The sequence below is a fragment of the Oryx dammah genome, unplaced genomic scaffold, assembly GCF_014754425.2.
Source record: "Oryx dammah isolate SB20612 unplaced genomic scaffold, SCBI_Odam_1.1 HiC_scaffold_25, whole genome shotgun sequence".
Taxonomy (NCBI): Eukaryota; Metazoa; Chordata; class Mammalia; order Artiodactyla; family Bovidae; genus Oryx; species Oryx dammah.
Window position 1 is genome coordinate 99077457 of NW_024070209.1, and position 17526 is coordinate 99094982.

Here is a 17526-nt window from a genome sequence, read left to right on the forward strand (position 1 = left end):
TTATTTTAAACAAAAACAAACCAAAAATCCAACCTTTTCCAGATCATGTCACCTCTGCTCAAAGCCTTTCATTTTCTGTTTGTCCTGCGTAAAACGTAAGTTGCATAACAGAGGTTTTTGATGTTTTGTTCATTCTTTATCCTCAAGGCCTAGAATATTCCCTTACACACAGTAAATGCTCAATAAACAGAGATGAAGTGAAACGTGAAGGTGATTTGCCTTATTACTAGCAAGCGCCGCTCTGGGGGTTCAAAGGTTGTACCATGGTCGCAACCCAAGTGACAGAAACTTTTCTCCATGAAATCAAACGATTAGGGAGGGTCTGTCAATCACTTATAAAATGGCATTTCAGATATCTGAGTCATAATTTGCTACTCCAGGGCAAACTATATCTGCTCACTTAGTAAACAGCATGAAGTTTATAATGGATTTATAAACCTTTTATATCTGGTCCCAGATGTTATAAAAAGTACAAAGACAAAATTTTTATTTCACAAAGTATATTTTTAATTCAAACCTAGAACAAAGTTCATTATATGTGTTCTTCTTTTTAACATACTGAAACAATGTTTATAAAGTGATATATTTTTCAGGAGTTGCTCTCCCAGGGATTAAAAAATATATATATATATATAGAAAACCCACTTTTTATTTGTATGTATTTAAACTGGCTGCCTTGCCAACTTTGTTTATTTTTTGAGTAACTAAATTTTAACCTCAGCTTCAATATCACTGGGCTTCCCTGGTAGCTCAGCTGGTAAAGAATCTGCCTGCAATATAGGAGCACTGGGTTTGATCTCCCAGTTGGGAAGATCCCCTAGAGAAAGGAAAGGTTACCTACTCCAGTATTCTGGGCTGGAGAATTCCATGGGCCGCATACTCCATAGGGTCACAAAAAGCTGAACACGACTGAGCGACTTTCACTCACTCACTCAATATCACTGAATTTATGTAGGGCTACCATGTGGCCTACTTCATGCCACACAACATGTAGACTCTCAGTTCCCTGACCAGGGATTGAACCCATGGCCCCTGTATTGGAAGTGTGGCGTCTTAGCCACTGGACTACCAGGGAGGTCCCTCAGGTTATCCTTTAAGTCCAAATCTCCATTATTAAATGACTCACTTAATTCCCTCAGTGAGAATATAGAAAGTGAGGGACAATAAAGTGGATTTTCTCTTTTTAAATTACACATAGTCAATTAACAATGTTGGGTTAGTTTCAGGTATACAGCAAAGCGATTCAGTTATACATACATATCTAACTTTTTTTCCAGACTCCTTTTCCTTATTGGCTATTACAAAATACTGAGCTGCTGCTGCTCAGTCGCTAAGCCATATCCGACTCCTTGCACCCCAGCGTCTGCAGAACGCCAGCAACAGCAGAAACAGAAATGGATATTTTAAGTGCTAATGCAAAGGTAAATGAAAAATGTGTTTTAAACCTGTGCAGAGTGTTTATTTTCTGTATAAAAATTGTAACTACTAAACCAAATAAATTGCCTATAATGGAAGGTGATTTATGAATAAGCTGGTTTGCTCAGACATCATACAGACTTTGGTATACCACAGAATGTTTGGTTGCACTTGTGAAATTCTCTTATCTAACCTGATTTTATATTCCATGGTGACAACATGGTAAATGTAGTGTTACTAAAGTAAGTGAACACATCAAAAAAGAAGAAAAAGGAGAGAGATAACCGTAATGCATTTTGTTCCCCAAACGTAGAGTAATACCTATTTGTTAAAAGAATCCTCCCTGTCTTTATTTATTTTTATAATTACTATTATTATTTTGGCCACGGTGTGTGGCATGTAGGAATATGTGATCTTAGTTTCCCCACCAGGGGTTGAACCTGTGTCCCCTGCATTGGAAGCACAGAGTCTTAGCCACTGGACCACCAGCAAAGTGCCCAGAATCCTCTCTGTCTTTAAGCAATCCAGTAGACTAGCTATGACCAAACACGTGGCTAAAACAATCACCTAAATTGAAATCTAATTTAGAGCCTCTCATCTTTCCAAACTGAACTCGAATTTCTTAATAAGTCGTTTCGATCCACTCTACCTTTGATCCATCTCCTTTTGGATTTCTTTATTTAATTCATCGACTTTCTGTTGGAGCTTTTTCCTTCTCTGTTCGGGTGGGAGGTTGCTGAAATCTTCTGGTGTCGCGCCCTGCAGACACAAACAGAAATGAGCCAGAAAGCCTCCTTGAAAAAAAGACACCAAGAGAAGCCTGCAGGGAGATTCCCCAGACACCAGGGCGATGCAGATGTCTGCGTGTGTTTTCATGAAATAAATTAAGCTCTTTCCCACGACACCCAGCTGAGATGCAAAAATCCGTGCATGCAAACTGCAAAGGCCCCGCAAACCGTTTTCCTTGCTGGCCCCGCAGCCTCCGACAAGGAAGGGAGCCCCGAGACAGGAAGATATACTTCTGACCCCAGTGAGAATCAGTGAGGAACAAGTCTGGAGACAGTCTGCACTTCGCTGTCAGTGTCGATGGCAACACTGAAGCTTTAGGCTTATGTTTTCTTCCTATAAAAAAACTGGTAAGTGCCCCCATCAACTGTTTCATGTCGATGGTACTGTTCCCCACCCCACCCCCACCTCGTCTGAGTATTCCTTCCCGTCTCTGCATACAGCCTGAGGCCAAAAGTTTCCATCCCTGTGAAGTGACAGATAGGACATCTAGTTCCTCCAGGAATGTGGGTGAAAAGGACATTAAGGGAAAAAACCCTCCCCCACTTCTTTTTTGTCACCTTTAGGATCATCTCAGAGAATTCACAGAGAATCACCCCCGCCCCCACTCCCCCAGTTTCAAAACCAACTTTTCCATATTGTCTGAAATCAGCCTCAGCTGTTTCTAACTCATCAAAAGAAGTACACTTCGGTTTTTTGCTGCACTACATGGCGTGTGGGATCTTAGTTCCCTGACCAGGGATCGCACCCACGCCCCCTGCATTGGAAGCAGAGTCCTAACCACTGGACCGCCAGGGAAGTCTTGGAAGAAGTATACTTGGATATCTTGATTCCTTTTCAAAAACAACTGCTCTCTTTCCTCTGTGCATGTGTTATAAGTAGAAAATATCAACCGTGAGTTGCCAGACTTTTACCCACACTTACGCATCATTTCCTAAAATGAGGCTATTTTCATAAAGAAAGAGAAATTTGCTCAATAGCCAGGGATAAGCCAGGGAATTTGAAAAGAGATTTTGCTTTAGAATCCCTTAAAAAAAAAAAAAAAAAAGGCAAGACAGACTTGCTTGGGAGTGGATGGAAAAGAAGGGACCTGGATAATGTAATTGCAAAATCAGCTTGAGTTTGCCAAGCAGCTTACACGGGGGCTTGTGACTGAAGTTCCTAGCCTGCTTATTAGAAAATGCCAGGCTGCTGGGTTGGAAGTTTGTGATTCAGCAAATAGTTCACCACTAAGGCCACCAAAGACCTTTCAGCTAATATTCTCAAAGACTGCGTGTGTGCCCGTGCGCATGTATGAGTTTGAGTGGGACGAGATCTGAGTGAAAGCAAAAGAAGTGATTATTTCCTAATGCCAACCCAAGAAAGCTCAGCTTGCTTCTAAAGCTAAGATGAAGCCAACTAATCTTCAATATAATAATAAAGCAGGCTTGCTTTTCCTTTTCCATATAATACCTGAAACTGCAATTGTTTTCCAATTTTCTCAACTCAGTCACCGAGCCCTAAAGCTCAATAGTTTGTTCTCATGCTGAACTGACTTAAATCAGCATGTTTTCTGGAACTGGAGATTTTATTTTCATTTTTGTCTTAAAGCTAGAATGTGACAAAACAGTGTAAGACGCACTGCTTCAGAAGGCAGGAAACCTAGTAAGAGGTCGATGTTCATTCATTCAGATGCTCTGAGCCTCACTATGTGGTGTGAGACCCACAGACTTTTCTACAATGATGGAAATGTTTTCACATGTCTGCACCGTCCGACCTGGTAGCCACACATGCCTGCTGAGCACTTGAAACGTGCCCAGTGCAATTGTGGAACTAAATTTAAAAAATTTTAGTTACATGGGAGATTCAGGTCAACAGTTCTAGATCCAAAGAAACTCAGGTCTCTGGACAGTACCTTCAAAAGTTCATTTTGTCCTATTTGCCTTTTGAAGCTTGAATTCTTTCAAACAATACTCTAACCTATGATTTATTTTGCCACGAAGGAATTTTTATTTCTGCCTTCGAGTTGGAGTAGATTTTCTGAACTCTTTGGAGGGGCCTCAAAGAGACTGGCCCTACCGGGGTTTGGAAAAGAGGCCGCAGGCACGTATGTTTATTTTCAATGGCTGTGACTCTAAGGAGATCTTGTTTTACCTGCTACCGGAATCAAACACTTGCTCGCTTGACATGAGCTGCTTCTTGAGATTTATAATTTTTACACCCACCCTGTCTTTGTGTATCTTCTTTATTAGCTTCAAAGTGAGGGCATCAAGCAACAACATCTCAAACAGAAAGACTGACTGATAATATTATCTTTTGCCACCAGCACCTCAGCAAAAGAACAAATAAAGGGCAAAAAAGAAGCCCTGGCATCTGACAGATTCCCAGTTAATTGATCCACTTTCTCCCAAATTCATACTGATGTTCATTTAAATGTCTAGATCTTTCCTTCTTGTAGACACCTTAATTGAGAACTCTTCTAAGGATTTTATTTTACCTTCTAAGAAATGTTTCATTTAATAAAAAATTCTTTCTCTTTAGGGCTGGATCAGTTGTCAAATACCAGGTCAGGGTGAAAAGATTATGTATATACTTTTATATATATACTCAAACACATGTAAAAGTACATACGTACAAAGATAACCATAAAATACTGCCCTACATTCTCAAAACCAGTGCATAAAATGCTGATGTCATTCCTGGTTAACGTGTCAAGTTCATCATTGTCCATGACTTCAGGATATTCTCAGCTGTGGTGTTTGAGATTACTATATAACTTACACAAATCTGAAGAACAGTATGGGTTATGCGGTTAAGAGTTTCTTTCAATAGGTTTAATGATTAGTTTGACTATTTACTAGGGCTATGAAATTAAAAGTAGTAACAACACCGAACACTAAAGAAATCATTTTAGAAAGGCTTAGGAGGCTCTTTTCACTGTCCATAAAATTGTCTTTGATTTCTTGAATCAGCTACGCCAAGGCACCAATGTATTTACGGAGCAACTTAAAAGTTTCATGACCTTCAATTCTTGAGGGTGCCTTAGACCCGAGTCTGAGCCCGGCATCATTCCTGCATGCCTCCCTCAGGTCCCCAGTGATTTTCATCTGCTTCTGTGGCTCCTGGAGAGGAGCAACTTTCAACTATTAAATTTGCTTTCATTTAGAATGATTCGATACATAAACTTCCTCATATTTAGTAGTTATATTTATGTTCTTGTTTAAATAAAGCTTATCAACATCTGTCATCCTCTTAAGACTCCAGTGGTAAAGAAAACCAAATCACGGGTTAAGCGTTAATTTTCTTAATGGGGAAAGATTATGATCACCTCTGCTAGACTCTGGACCTTCGTATTCCAGAGGTCTAATTAAGGAAGCACCAACAAAGGCACACACAAGGGAAACACACAGCATCAGTTAACCCTGAAGATGGGTTGCAGATGGCACAGCACCCACAAAACGGACACCGAAACACCTGGTTAGATTCAGGACATGCATGGAGTAATTGTGCTTACCAGCTTGAGAGAAAGCTTCGTGTAAAAATCGAAGGGGTAACAGGGAAAAAAAGAGAGAGAGAGAGAGAAACAACAACACATGAGAAGAGGAACTTGGTCCGTCCCACTGAATTAACGTAACACATAAATTCAACCTGGCGCTTTGTGAACATGGCTTGTAGCGGATCTGTGCCGAAATTCCCAAGAGGGGCCAATCTACCCAAACCTTTCTTTAGTGGCCGTGTTGCCAGAGCAAAGTATAAAGATAGGAAAGGAGGGCTTCTGCTTACTGCTCCGGATTGGTCATGTCAGCCTGAGTATAAATTAATAAGAGTTTGCAGTCAGTGACGTATCATGATTATGAAAGATGGAAATGATCACAGAAACTTTTGTTCACCAAATTTCCCATGGAAAGTTTCACACAGACTAAAAGAGTTGGGAAAGCAATGAATTCCACAACATATCAGTAATATTTTTATCTTAAGGGGCTCTAATACATCTGAACCCTGGCATTTCCTAAAGGTACTAAGGCAAAGTCTCAAATTGGTAAATGGGAACCAAGGACTGGAAGATGCTCTGAGACCTGACCTGCAGGAACCAGGAAGCCTCTCAGCATCAGGTTGGAGATGGATGCTCTCTCCCACCTGTGTACTGCAGGCACTTCCTGCTATACAGAAGGTGTCTTCTAGGGCTTTCTATCGAACTGGGGGCCCCACCCACAGAGGTTCCATAGCACCTGGGGAGTTAACAGAAGTTGCTGCTCTTGCAAGTGACCTTTAGGAAACAGCCAACTGTCTTAACTACTGAGGGGTACTTACTCCTCACTGTGGATTTCCTGTTAATTGCCAGGACACAGCAGTTTGCAATTCTGCTAGGCCTGGAGGTTGGCAAAACTATACCGATTACTGGATCCAAAACCAGATTAAAAGGCATCTCAAAATTAGGAAAAGAAACACTGGTTCTTCAGTGATAGGTGAGACATGCTTTTTGGCAATAAAGCAGTATTTTGAGAGTTTGGTGCATATTTACTCGGCTGTTGTAATCCTAAAATTTCAGGCAATTGGTAGGAGGATCCAAAAATACATTGGAGATAGAGTGGCAGAGAAAGTGCCCCTTGAATTTATTTACTTACTTAAATATTTATTTACTTATTTGGCTGCACCCAGTCTTAGTTGGGGCACATGGGATCTCTAGTTTCGGCAAGCTCTTAGTTGCCCCATGTGGGATCTAGTTCCCAGACCAGGGTTGAAACCTCAGCCCCCTGCATTGGAAATGCAGAGTCTTAGCCCCTGGACCACCAGGAAGTCCCCAGGGCCCTTTGGTTTTAAATTGGGAGGGAACAGGGTGTTAAAAATTCCTTAACTAGATTTAAAAAATCTTATTATTCAGATTAACTCAAAGTTGATACTTCATTGTGAATAGACATTAAGCTTTTAAAGAAATTTTCCCTCTGGGGGAAAAATACTTTTAAGGAAAGGTACACAAGACAAAATCTTGGGAAGAAAAGGTGCAGACTGTCATATTTGTGGTAGCTGTTCAGGTAGGCAACCTACATAATGCCTTGAGCCCCTCCTGTAAATTTTAGCACAGATCTGTTTATCACAATTTGAGTTTTTTACAGACAACGTTTTTGGTGCACAGCAGAAAACTTTGCAAATATCTTTCTTGCAAAGCAGACGACCTTATACAAACGTTTCCTCACACATTACCGTGTAAATGCTGCTAATTTGAACTCGGCATTCTACCTGCTATTTGTCTACTTCCATGGCTTAAGGTAATATATATATATATATTTAAAATTTTATTTATTTTTAAAGTAATATTTTTTTTTTCTTAGCCATTCCAAAAACAGAATTCTAACATCAAGACTAATAGCACAGGACCATTACCACTTCATAATAAAATAAGTCATTAGGATTGAGAATAGATCCCAATAGAAATAGGCAATATTGAATTCTCAAATCCAATTTTCTGAAGTGGACAGGTGATGGATAATCTACAAGAAGTGCCATCAGTATAATCTTTTTAACGACTGTAAACTGGTTTTCCATCTTAAGTTGCAAGCCAGCCAGTTAGATCCTTTTAAATTAGAAACTGAATCACCTGCCAAGAGAATACTTTGAAAGGCTGCATTAAGTATGCTGAAGTACTAAAAGCTGTCAGTTTCAGGCAACAATTATGGAGCCTGGGGAGCCACGAGTGTCAATAACACATGAGGGCACACAGAGCTGGTGGGTCCATGTGTTATTGGGCCGTCACAGGTACTAACCTCAAGTACAGAGAAAGGGGACAGTGAACAGGAATATGTAAGTGTCTGTGGTCTAAAGTCCACGGAAGGTCATTTCACTGCTCTGTGACCCTTGCTCAGGCTTCGCTGATTTTTTTTTGTTTTTGGTTGTCCTTTACGGACCCATCTGTTTCAGATGTGCGTGTGGGTAAGGGAGCCACACTCGGCCGTCTGCGAGACTGCCATTCTCCCGTGACCAGCGGCGTTTTAGGGGTGAGATTCTGCCGTAAAATCATACTCAGTGACACCAGCTCAGACAGCAGTCCCAATCCACGCAAAGGGGAGAAACACAAGCTCGGCTCGCTGATGTTTTTAGGAAGCTTGTTACTGGAAAGTTTGGCCCCCTTTTCCATGCAACTTTCCGGGATGAGGAAGCCTGTGGTTGGGTGGGTACAAGGAGGCTTCTCCCGCTGTCTGGGTCAGAGAGCACCTGGGTCCCCAGTCTTGGTGCTGTCACAGGGGTTAGTGCCTGTGCCGTGACCGCATGACCTGGCCGTCACAGGTAAACTTACAACATAGTCCCTAGCTTCAAAAGCATACGTGGGTTTCCCTATCGTCCTCTTCATGAGTTCTTTGTGAAAACAGAGAGCCTGAGTCTGCCAATAATCAGCAAGAGAACAAAGTCAATCAAATGAAATTAACCAGAAGATTGTAACATCTGACAAACAATTGGTAGGGATTTTCAAAATATTTTGATCAATGTTGAAGGTATTTTTCCATACAATGAACTCAAAAGTGCGAGGAGCAGGGAGATAGGTCCATATTTTAGATTTTTAGAAGGCCCTCACTCAGATCAGGAAATCTTAAGACAGTAAAGTCACGCTCTGTAGATTGCAAATTGAGAACACACAATCTCGCTTCATTTCTCTTTGACTTACATAAAGATGAAATAGTGGTTAATAGTGGTGGCATGCCAATCTCTAAAGATGTCCAATGAGACATTTTCTTACAAATGTGAATGATTTACAACAAAAAATATTTTATCCTACTCATTCCGAAACAAAATCAGTTATGTGACAAAATATTTGCGTTGCATTTACACATTCTGATAATCAGAAACAAATGATTAAAATCTAGATCAGAAAGCTGCACAGCATGATAAAAGACACATTAAAATCACAGATTTGTTATTCTCCTGGAAGCATTTTCCCGTCTTTGGCGCAATAATCTTAAAAAGTGGAATAAATGAAATACTAGCGAGGACTGTATCATTTTAGTTAGGGATCCTGTAAACCATGTACCTTCTGTTTTGAAATTGCTTTAAAATCAAATTTATTTCCCCAAACTTCAGATTTTTTTTAAACTTCCTTATCTTATTTCTATGATGCATTTCCTTTTCTTTTTTCGCACTGCTATTTCCTGAAGAAAAGCACATCAAATCTGACCCTAAAAACAGATCAACTAAAAATGAGAGAAGTAAAAATATGTTTATATTTATTTACTGATGCTTCATGTGTGTGTGTGTGTGTTTATTCTCAAAAGCACACTCACCATTTAGGAAATTTCTTTTAAAGATAGAGGTTTGCTGAGCACAGATTTGAGGTGTAAGAAATAAAACTTATTTTGCTAATTATGTTTTTTTTTTTTTAAAGAGAAGGGCTATCTTTTAATTAATCAAAATAACCCATTTTTCAATTCACTGTTTTTGTTTTCAATTGTTTATTTTTTTCCTAGCCATGTTTTCTTATGCTTATTGATTACTGACATTCTTGGTCTCTTCCTAAACATTTAGAGAACACCATGAAACATGCTTCAGAAACCATTTGCCACCAAGATTGTGATGCTGACAGAAGAACAGAATAGGTACATATACAAACAGTGAAAAACCATGAATATTCAACATTTTTCATTATGAGATTACAAAAGACAATGCAGACATATTTTTATAAATATAATAAATGAGTGCTCTGTAAAGGTTTTGGAAGCAGCAGAGGTGGGGTAACTGTTTTACAGTTAATGTAAAACTTCCTAGTTGATAGTCTAGTATAGCGACCTATAGTCATCTGTTGGAGATTCTTCCATGAACAAGGAGCAGAGATGGATGGAGAATTAATTCTAAAAGCCAGCATAATAGAGATCTAATTATAGAGTTCAACATGAGCCATCGTCCACTGCTGAAGCTATATTCTGCCTTCTAACAAAGGCACTCTTGAAATCTTTAGGAAATTAAATTCAAATTCTTACCCTGATATGCTGGGTAACCTTAAAACAGGATAATTCCACCAACTATACTCTTCACAGAAAACTCAGATTTCATTACCAAAGGAATCAGCATATAAAAAAATGAGGGTTTTGCCCCTTATTTAAAAATGTAACAATGTAGCTATTTTTTTAAAAACATCTTTTATATACAGAAGAAAGGAAAAGTAAAAATTTGTTACAAGGAACATATCTCCACTACAACCATATTGTAACTCTCACAGAACAGAATAAAAGAAAACCTTACCACATAAGCGTTAATGTTTGTTTACCCATTATTCATTATAAAGAGTATTTTGGGACGGCTTAGACTGACCATTTAGGTTTATTCAGGAGGCTACAAATGAATGACCTTGTTCCAGTTTTTTTCTAAAAAACCAAACTGGTATCTGGTTTGGACTGCTGATCAATTCCATAAAACCCTGTGACTTAAGCACATGCGATCTTAATTAGGATGGCAAAACTGAGTCAATCAGAATAAAACAGGTTCTTCTTGGTGTGAACACACAGACTCTCAGATCATAAATAGGTTCTCTGGCTTTAAATCCTGGCTATATATCTTCCTAGTTTCATCTTTGTAGGTACCAGTTTGCTTATCAGTAAAATAAAGAAATCTTAGTACCTAGGTTCATAGGGTGGTTGACAGAATTAAACAAGCACATAGAACACAGTCTGGCAAATGACAAGCATACGATAAATGTCAGTTGCTATTATTTCACCCTTTTAAGATACATACTGCACTAGCTCTTATGCAGTCAGATCCATTACCAGATATTTGATTAACATCTTGTAAATTCACCGAAACAGCTAAAGAAGCCCCTGTAATCCATACCATTTCCCCCAGACCTGGAGGCATAGCTCAGAGAGAAGTACCCTCTTTATACACTGTTTCAGTAATTATTAAGCAAATATTTTCTGACTATGCAGTGATTTCCATCTCTTCAAATGTTGCTAGCTTTAGAAACTGAATTTAAGTTTCCTTTTTTTAGTAAGATCAAGGTAAAATATTAATGATTCAGATATTTCAGAAAGGAAATGAAGCAAGGTCCCCCGCCAAAATGGATTACAGACAAAAAAGAACTCTGGCTGGCTGGCTTCCCCTCTCTCTCCTTCCATCCATCCTGCTTCCTTCCTTTTTCTTTTTTTTTTGCTCTCTCTATGGCTCTTCTTTCCGGCTATAATGAATCATAGGTTCTTATTGTTTTATGTTATGGGAAAACACAATGGAGTCATTCACAAACAAAATTAAGTTATGCAGAACAAAACATGCAACCAAAGCGCACCAGAGAGACAGGACTCGAGAGGAGAACTTACCCCACGCTTTAGACTCCGGAAGCAGTGGATTTTGGGTTTGGAGGTCATGAACTCGTTGAAGCGATGGGAGAGGGGTTCCTTTTGCTGCTTGGGAGACTGGGGGCCGTTGGGAACAGCAGAGGGTGAGGCAGAGGCAGGGGGAGGTGGGGGAGGCTGATGAGGGGATGTTAAAAGGGACATAAGCTATGTGTAAGAGATGGAGCGGTGACGGAGTAAAAAATCAGAAACAAGAAGATAAGACACAAAACAAAAATGAGCATCAAATAATATTTGAAATCCAAAGCAAGTCAAACACAAACAATTAAAAATTTAGGCCATGGTCCAAAAGAAAACATGGAGGACATGTTAAATGGAGAATATGGTGAAAGTGGGAGTTTTAGTAAGTAAAGCAACAGAAGAAGAGCAAGAAATATCTGACCGGAAGCTCATGCAGACTTTCACATGCAAACTACCGTTCTAACTAGTTACCCTAAACCAGTCTAAGCCAGAAGGGTAAATACTTCTAAGCCACCTAGACTAACACAGCTGGATGGGAGAAAATGGAAGTCCTTAAATGCTAAGGTTGTGAAAACAGCAAGACAGTCTTAAAATGAAATATTATATTATTCTAAGGTTAAAGCAGTTCGTGTCGCCTCGATCACACCCTTTATGCCCAGGTTAATGCTGTCATGCACCTACGTATCACACTCTAGAAAGAAAATAAAAAATGTTCATGGATACATATGTTAACATGAGCTCAAAACCAAGTTATTAATCCATGGAAACCACTTCGATTAGAGATGCTGATACATGGTTATAGAAATGTGGCAGAACGTCCCTTCTCTCAGCCCAGGGAACCAGCAACCTAGGAGACTTAGGAGTGAAAGGCGTGATGCGGAACGGCCAGAGGTCAGTAGGCTGTTAGTGTGGGTGACACGGTGCAGGTGATAAATGCGTCTGAAATAAGACAAAAGGCCACGGCCAAGGTACCACCACCAAAGAGAGATATTGCCTTAAAATGAAACAGCACACTAGCCTTCTGTTTGCATTCTGAAACTACAAGCTTAAAACGCTTCGTTCCTTTAAAGACTAAAAGATAGATGAACGTCTGCACACCTTGTAACATTCACACCACACTGGGTCCAGTCATCAGTACCTTATTTTTTTTGATGAACGGCCATAACTTTCCTTTGGATTTGCCACCAAATTTGAGCTCTGATTTGCCTTCTCCTCTGGAATTTGAAAGGCTGTTATCTGACACAGTGCGTTTCATAGGTTGAGTGTAATCCTCAAATTCAATGTCTCCTGGAGGCTCGAACCCAGACTTATAAGCTTCTACGACCAGCTGTGAATCCTGCAATGAAACCCATCACACACAAATATGTTCCAATCCATGTAAATACTTTCCACACCCTGAACTATGACGCCCTCACAGATGACATTCTTTTTTTTTTTTAAATTAATTTATTTTTTTTTACTTTACAATTCTGTATTGGTTTTGGCATACATTGACATGAATCCACCACGGGTGTACATTGCGTTCCCAAACATGAAACCCCCTCCCATCACCCTCCCCACAACATCTCTCTGGGTCATCCCCGCGTACCAGCCCCAAGCGTGCCATATCCTGCATCGGACATAGACTGGCAATTCGATTCTTACATGATATTATACATGTTTCAATGCCATTCTCCCAAATCATCTCACCTTCTCCCTCTCCCACTGAGTCCAAAAGTCACAGATGACATTCTAAGGAAGTTATATTGAGTAACAGATTTTTTTTTTGAGTAATATTTTTATCATTTGAAAGAGTAACTTGTAATGCTATACATCTAGTTGAGATTTCAAGATAATTTTAATTATTTTTCTACATTTAGAGAAACAAATATTAAGAACAACTTTGCCAAAAAGCAGAAAAATTGGGTCATTTATTATGCAATTCCCTTGGGAAACTGTTGTTGCTTAGTCGCTGAGTTATGTCCGACTCTTTGCAACCCCATGGACTGTAGCCCTCCAGGCTCCTCTGTCCATGGGATTTTCTAGGCAAGAATACTGGAGTGGGTTGCCATTTCCTTCTTCAAGGGATCTTCCTGATGCAGGGGTCGAACCCGCATTTCCTGCTTGGCAGGCGGATTCTTTACCACTGAGCCACCTAGGAAGCCCTTCCCTTGAAAAATGCAGTAATATAAAAACTGATTCTCATCAGAAGGTCTTAAAGCCATTTGGCATACACAAAGTCAAGGCAAAAAAAGATCCTCCCTCCGATTTCTTTGGTTCACTGTGGTTCAAAGATAGGAATTTATTGGATAATTTTCCTTGATGTATATATTTGCCCAAAGTCTCTCCTCCACTAGAATGCAAGCTCCCTTCTGGTTTTCCTCCACTGCATCCCTAGCACTGGACGATGCCTGATGATAATGACAGAATAAATGTTAGCTGAATAAATGAGGGAACTGACTGCCTACTCTGTGGTGTCCCCCTGCTAGGAACTTTGAGTTCAGAGTCTTTTCGGGGTCAGGTGATGAAGACCAACGTGTAAGGAAATGACAACCATCGTGTCCAAGACAGATAGATGTACAGTTAAAGTATTATAAAAGCACCTGTGACTTGTCATAAAATTCTAACTCAGTGATATCTGATTAACAAAGAAGAAACGATTAGAGAAGACAATTTGGAAAGATCTCAACTTTCTACCATGAGCCCACATTTTAATTTGTCATAGCTATTTTAGCTAACATGGAATTTGTAGGTGTGCCATAGACATCAATTGTCTTGTAAGAGCCAATTATCCTTCCTTCTGATTAATAAGAACCCTGATTTTAAGCTGAGCACACAGCCATCCAGCAAAAAGGCTTTACTCTAAAGCCTTCTGTACAGCAGGAAGTAGCCCCAGGACTAGGTTTTGACTTCTGAGATCTCTGAGATGTAGGCAGAAGTACAGTGAGCAATTTTAGAAAGCTTCTTTAGATAGTGTGGACTCTTCTCTATATAATGCGTATGGAATTTGGATGTGATGGCTGGAGCTACAAAAGCCATGTTGAGTTTGAAAGTCATATCATCCAAAGCTGTGAACTAGGAGAAGCCTGAATTCTTGAGGACTTGCAGATCATTTGCCCGTACCACGGCTGGACGCTCTGCCCGGTAGACATCTTTACATGGGAGGAAAAATAAACTGTCTTAAGACACTATTGTCATTGTTATATGAACCTAAGCCTGTACTCTCAGGCTTCCTTGATGGCTCAGTGGTAAAGAGTCTACCTGCTAAGCAGGAGACGTGGGTTCAGTCCCTGGGCCAGGGTCAGGAGTCCCTGGAGAAGGAAATGGCAACCCACTCCAGTATTCTTGCCTGAGAAATCTCATGGACAGAGGAACCTGGTGGGCTACGGTCCTTGGGGATGCAAAAGAGTCAAACACGGCTTAGTGATTAAACGGTAACAACAAAACTTATGCTAACATCCACAGTCTCAAATGTGCCAAGGATAACACTAAATCCAAAACATGGAGGGCTGAATTTTAAAAACTCTGAAAAGGTATTGCTACTGTTGAAAAGTACTTGTGACCACTTAAAGCAGCTACTCTCAGATGATTGAATACGGTCACTGCGGGAAGGGACAGGGAAATAACGGAACCACAGTTATCCATTAAGTCCAAACTATAGTACTTACATTTTTGGGATCAATTGACTCGGCTGCCTTTACGATTCCATCCAAGCATTTCCCAATGATGGGAATCACCTGCCGGTCCAGCTCGGCGTACGTCTTCACTGATTCTCCCATTCTCACTATCCTCCTCTCCTCCATCTCTTGTATTTTCTGCAACATTAGAGTTTGCATAAAATTAGTTTGGTGTACTATTATTTAAGGAAGCTGTCTTTTGGTAGCATTGTTACCTCTAAAAAATTCTCTAGGAGGGAAATAGGCCTATAAAAAGGTTTGAATTAGGGACTTCCCTGGCAGTCCAGTGGTTACAACTCGGCCCTTCCACTACTGTGGGCACGAGTTTGATCCCTGGTCAGGGAACTAAGATTCCTTCATGACACTTGAGGTGGCCAAAAACAAATTAAAAAAGGTTAGAGTTAAAGCAACCATAAATTTATTGTGCTTCTACTTTAGCCAACTGGACACATACTTTACTAATTGTGAGGCTGTCTAAATGTATACTTTACACAATTCCATTCCAATTTCAGTAAGAACCTGAAACGCAGGTAGTTTTACTATTAATACCATTTGGTTCAGTTCAGTTATTAGATTTCAAATATTTCCTCCATCTTTGGGCCACTGTTTCATCCTTTACCAAAAGCATGCAGGTTAACTGCCTTGACCCAACACAGGCTGAGACACTCAACACAACTTCTAAAAGTTGGAGGTTTTTTTTTTAATTTCTTTTTAATTGAGGATAATTGCTTTACAATATTGTGCTGATTTCTGCCATACAACAATGTGAATCAGCCATAAGTATACATATGTCTCCTCCTTCTTGACCCTCCCTCCCAACCCCCCGTCTCATCCTTCTAGGTTGTCACAGGGTACCTCGTTGAGCTCCCTGTATCATACAGCAAATTCCCACTTCCTCTCTGTTTTACATATGGCAAAGTGTATGCTTCATTGCTACCCTCTCAATTTGTCTCACCCTCTCCTTGGCAAGCTGGAAGTTCTTGCTTGCTGTGTAGACACCATGATACAAATTTTTGTTATTTTTTCTACAGTGGAACTTTAAGTTGTACAAAAATTCCCAAAGGGGGAGAACAGCATCATGTATCCTCGCTCACACTGTTCTTGACAACTTAAAGTAGCTCAAAGAAAAACAGTCCAAAGGAAAGACAACAGTAGTATCAAAACGACAGTGAGCTATCACTTCACACCTGTCAAAACGGTGATCAGGAAAAGTCTACAAGTAACAAATGTTGGTGAGGATACAGAGAAAAGAGAACCCGTGTACACTGATGGTGGGAATGCAAAGTGGTATAGCCCTTTGAAAGCAATATGCAGGTTCCTCAAAAAAATAAAAATAGAACTACCATATGATCCACTTCTGGTATATATCCAGGAAAAAAAAAAAAGAAAGAAAACATTAATTCCAACAGATACATGCACCCCAATGTTCATAGTCATCTGTTCAAATCCTACAGCTGTCTTAATGCTGCTCTGATTCCTAAAGGTAAGTTTGGCATTTTTGTAAGCAGAATGGTCCTTTTAGCAAAAAGAGTGTTAATGCAAGAATCATGGTTCTAAGTCTGACCAAGAATGGTTGCAGGGTCAAACCAAGGAAACTTACAAAGTCTGTTGATTAATCTTGAAATTCATGTTATGTTTCATTTTAATGTCAGTATGTGCTTAATCTGAATTTTTTTTTTAAATGATTTGAGTTAGAGGAAATTTAGAATGCTATAAATACTTGGAAATCATGATTCCAAGTAACTTGTTTCTAAGCCAAGCAAATCTGAGAGAGCTGAACCACTTACCTGAAAGATGTTTGGAATGTGAGTATGGTAATACTCATGCTGCTCATGGTTGAATTTCTGTAGAATCGATGAGTAATCTGTTTTGCTCTCCTCTGCCATTTGATGACGTGCTTGAGCTTGTTGTCGTGCCTTAGGGCAAAAAATGAGAACTTCCCATGTTTATACATAATATATAAAAGCCTAGGATTGCAAACTGGAGGGACTGTGGGGAGTGGGTGTCACATTTTCCTCAAACGTATCCTATTTACCAGGTGCTGGGTTTTTTTGAAAATTGTTTAAACAACCCAATCCAAAATAGGGCAGAAGATCTGAAGACACATTTCTCCAAAGAAGACCCACAGATGGCCAACAGGCACGTGAAAAGATGCTCGACATCACCAACTATTAGAGAAATGCAAGTCAAAACAACAGAGAGCTATCAGCTTGCACCTGTCACAATGGCTATTAGGAAAAGTCTGCAATAACAAGTGTTGGTGAGGATGCAGAGAAGAGGGAACCCCTGTACATTGTGAATTGGTACAGCCCCTATGGAAGACAATATGCAGGTTCCTCAAAAAAATAAAAATAGAACTACCATACGATCCAGCAAGTCCACTCCTGAGTGTACATCCA

The 17526-nt window shown here is 39.9% G+C and overlaps 1 protein-coding gene across 16 annotated transcripts in view; it reads right to left on the minus strand.

The window, feature by feature from the left end:
- FNBP1 (formin binding protein 1) overlaps positions 1-17526 on the minus strand; it is a 138447-nt gene that overhangs the window by 15202 nt on the left and 105719 nt on the right. For 4 of the 16 annotated variants that reach the window (XM_040225375.1, XM_040225374.1, XM_040225373.1 and 1 more), the window contains exons 7-12: positions 16915-17043; positions 15119-15265; positions 12610-12807; positions 11475-11657; positions 5696-5710; positions 2066-2175 (exon numbers count right to left, since the gene is read on the minus strand). In XM_040225375.1, coding sequence (XP_040081309.1) covers positions 2066-2175; positions 5696-5710; positions 11475-11657; positions 12610-12807; positions 15119-15265; positions 16915-17043 — 782 coding nt within the window. The remainder of the gene's footprint in view (positions 1-2065; positions 2176-5695; positions 5711-11474; positions 11658-12609; positions 12808-15118; positions 15266-16914; positions 17044-17526) is intronic. The other 12 variants (XM_040225382.1, XM_040225381.1, XM_040225379.1 and 9 more) reach the window with 7 other exon arrangements.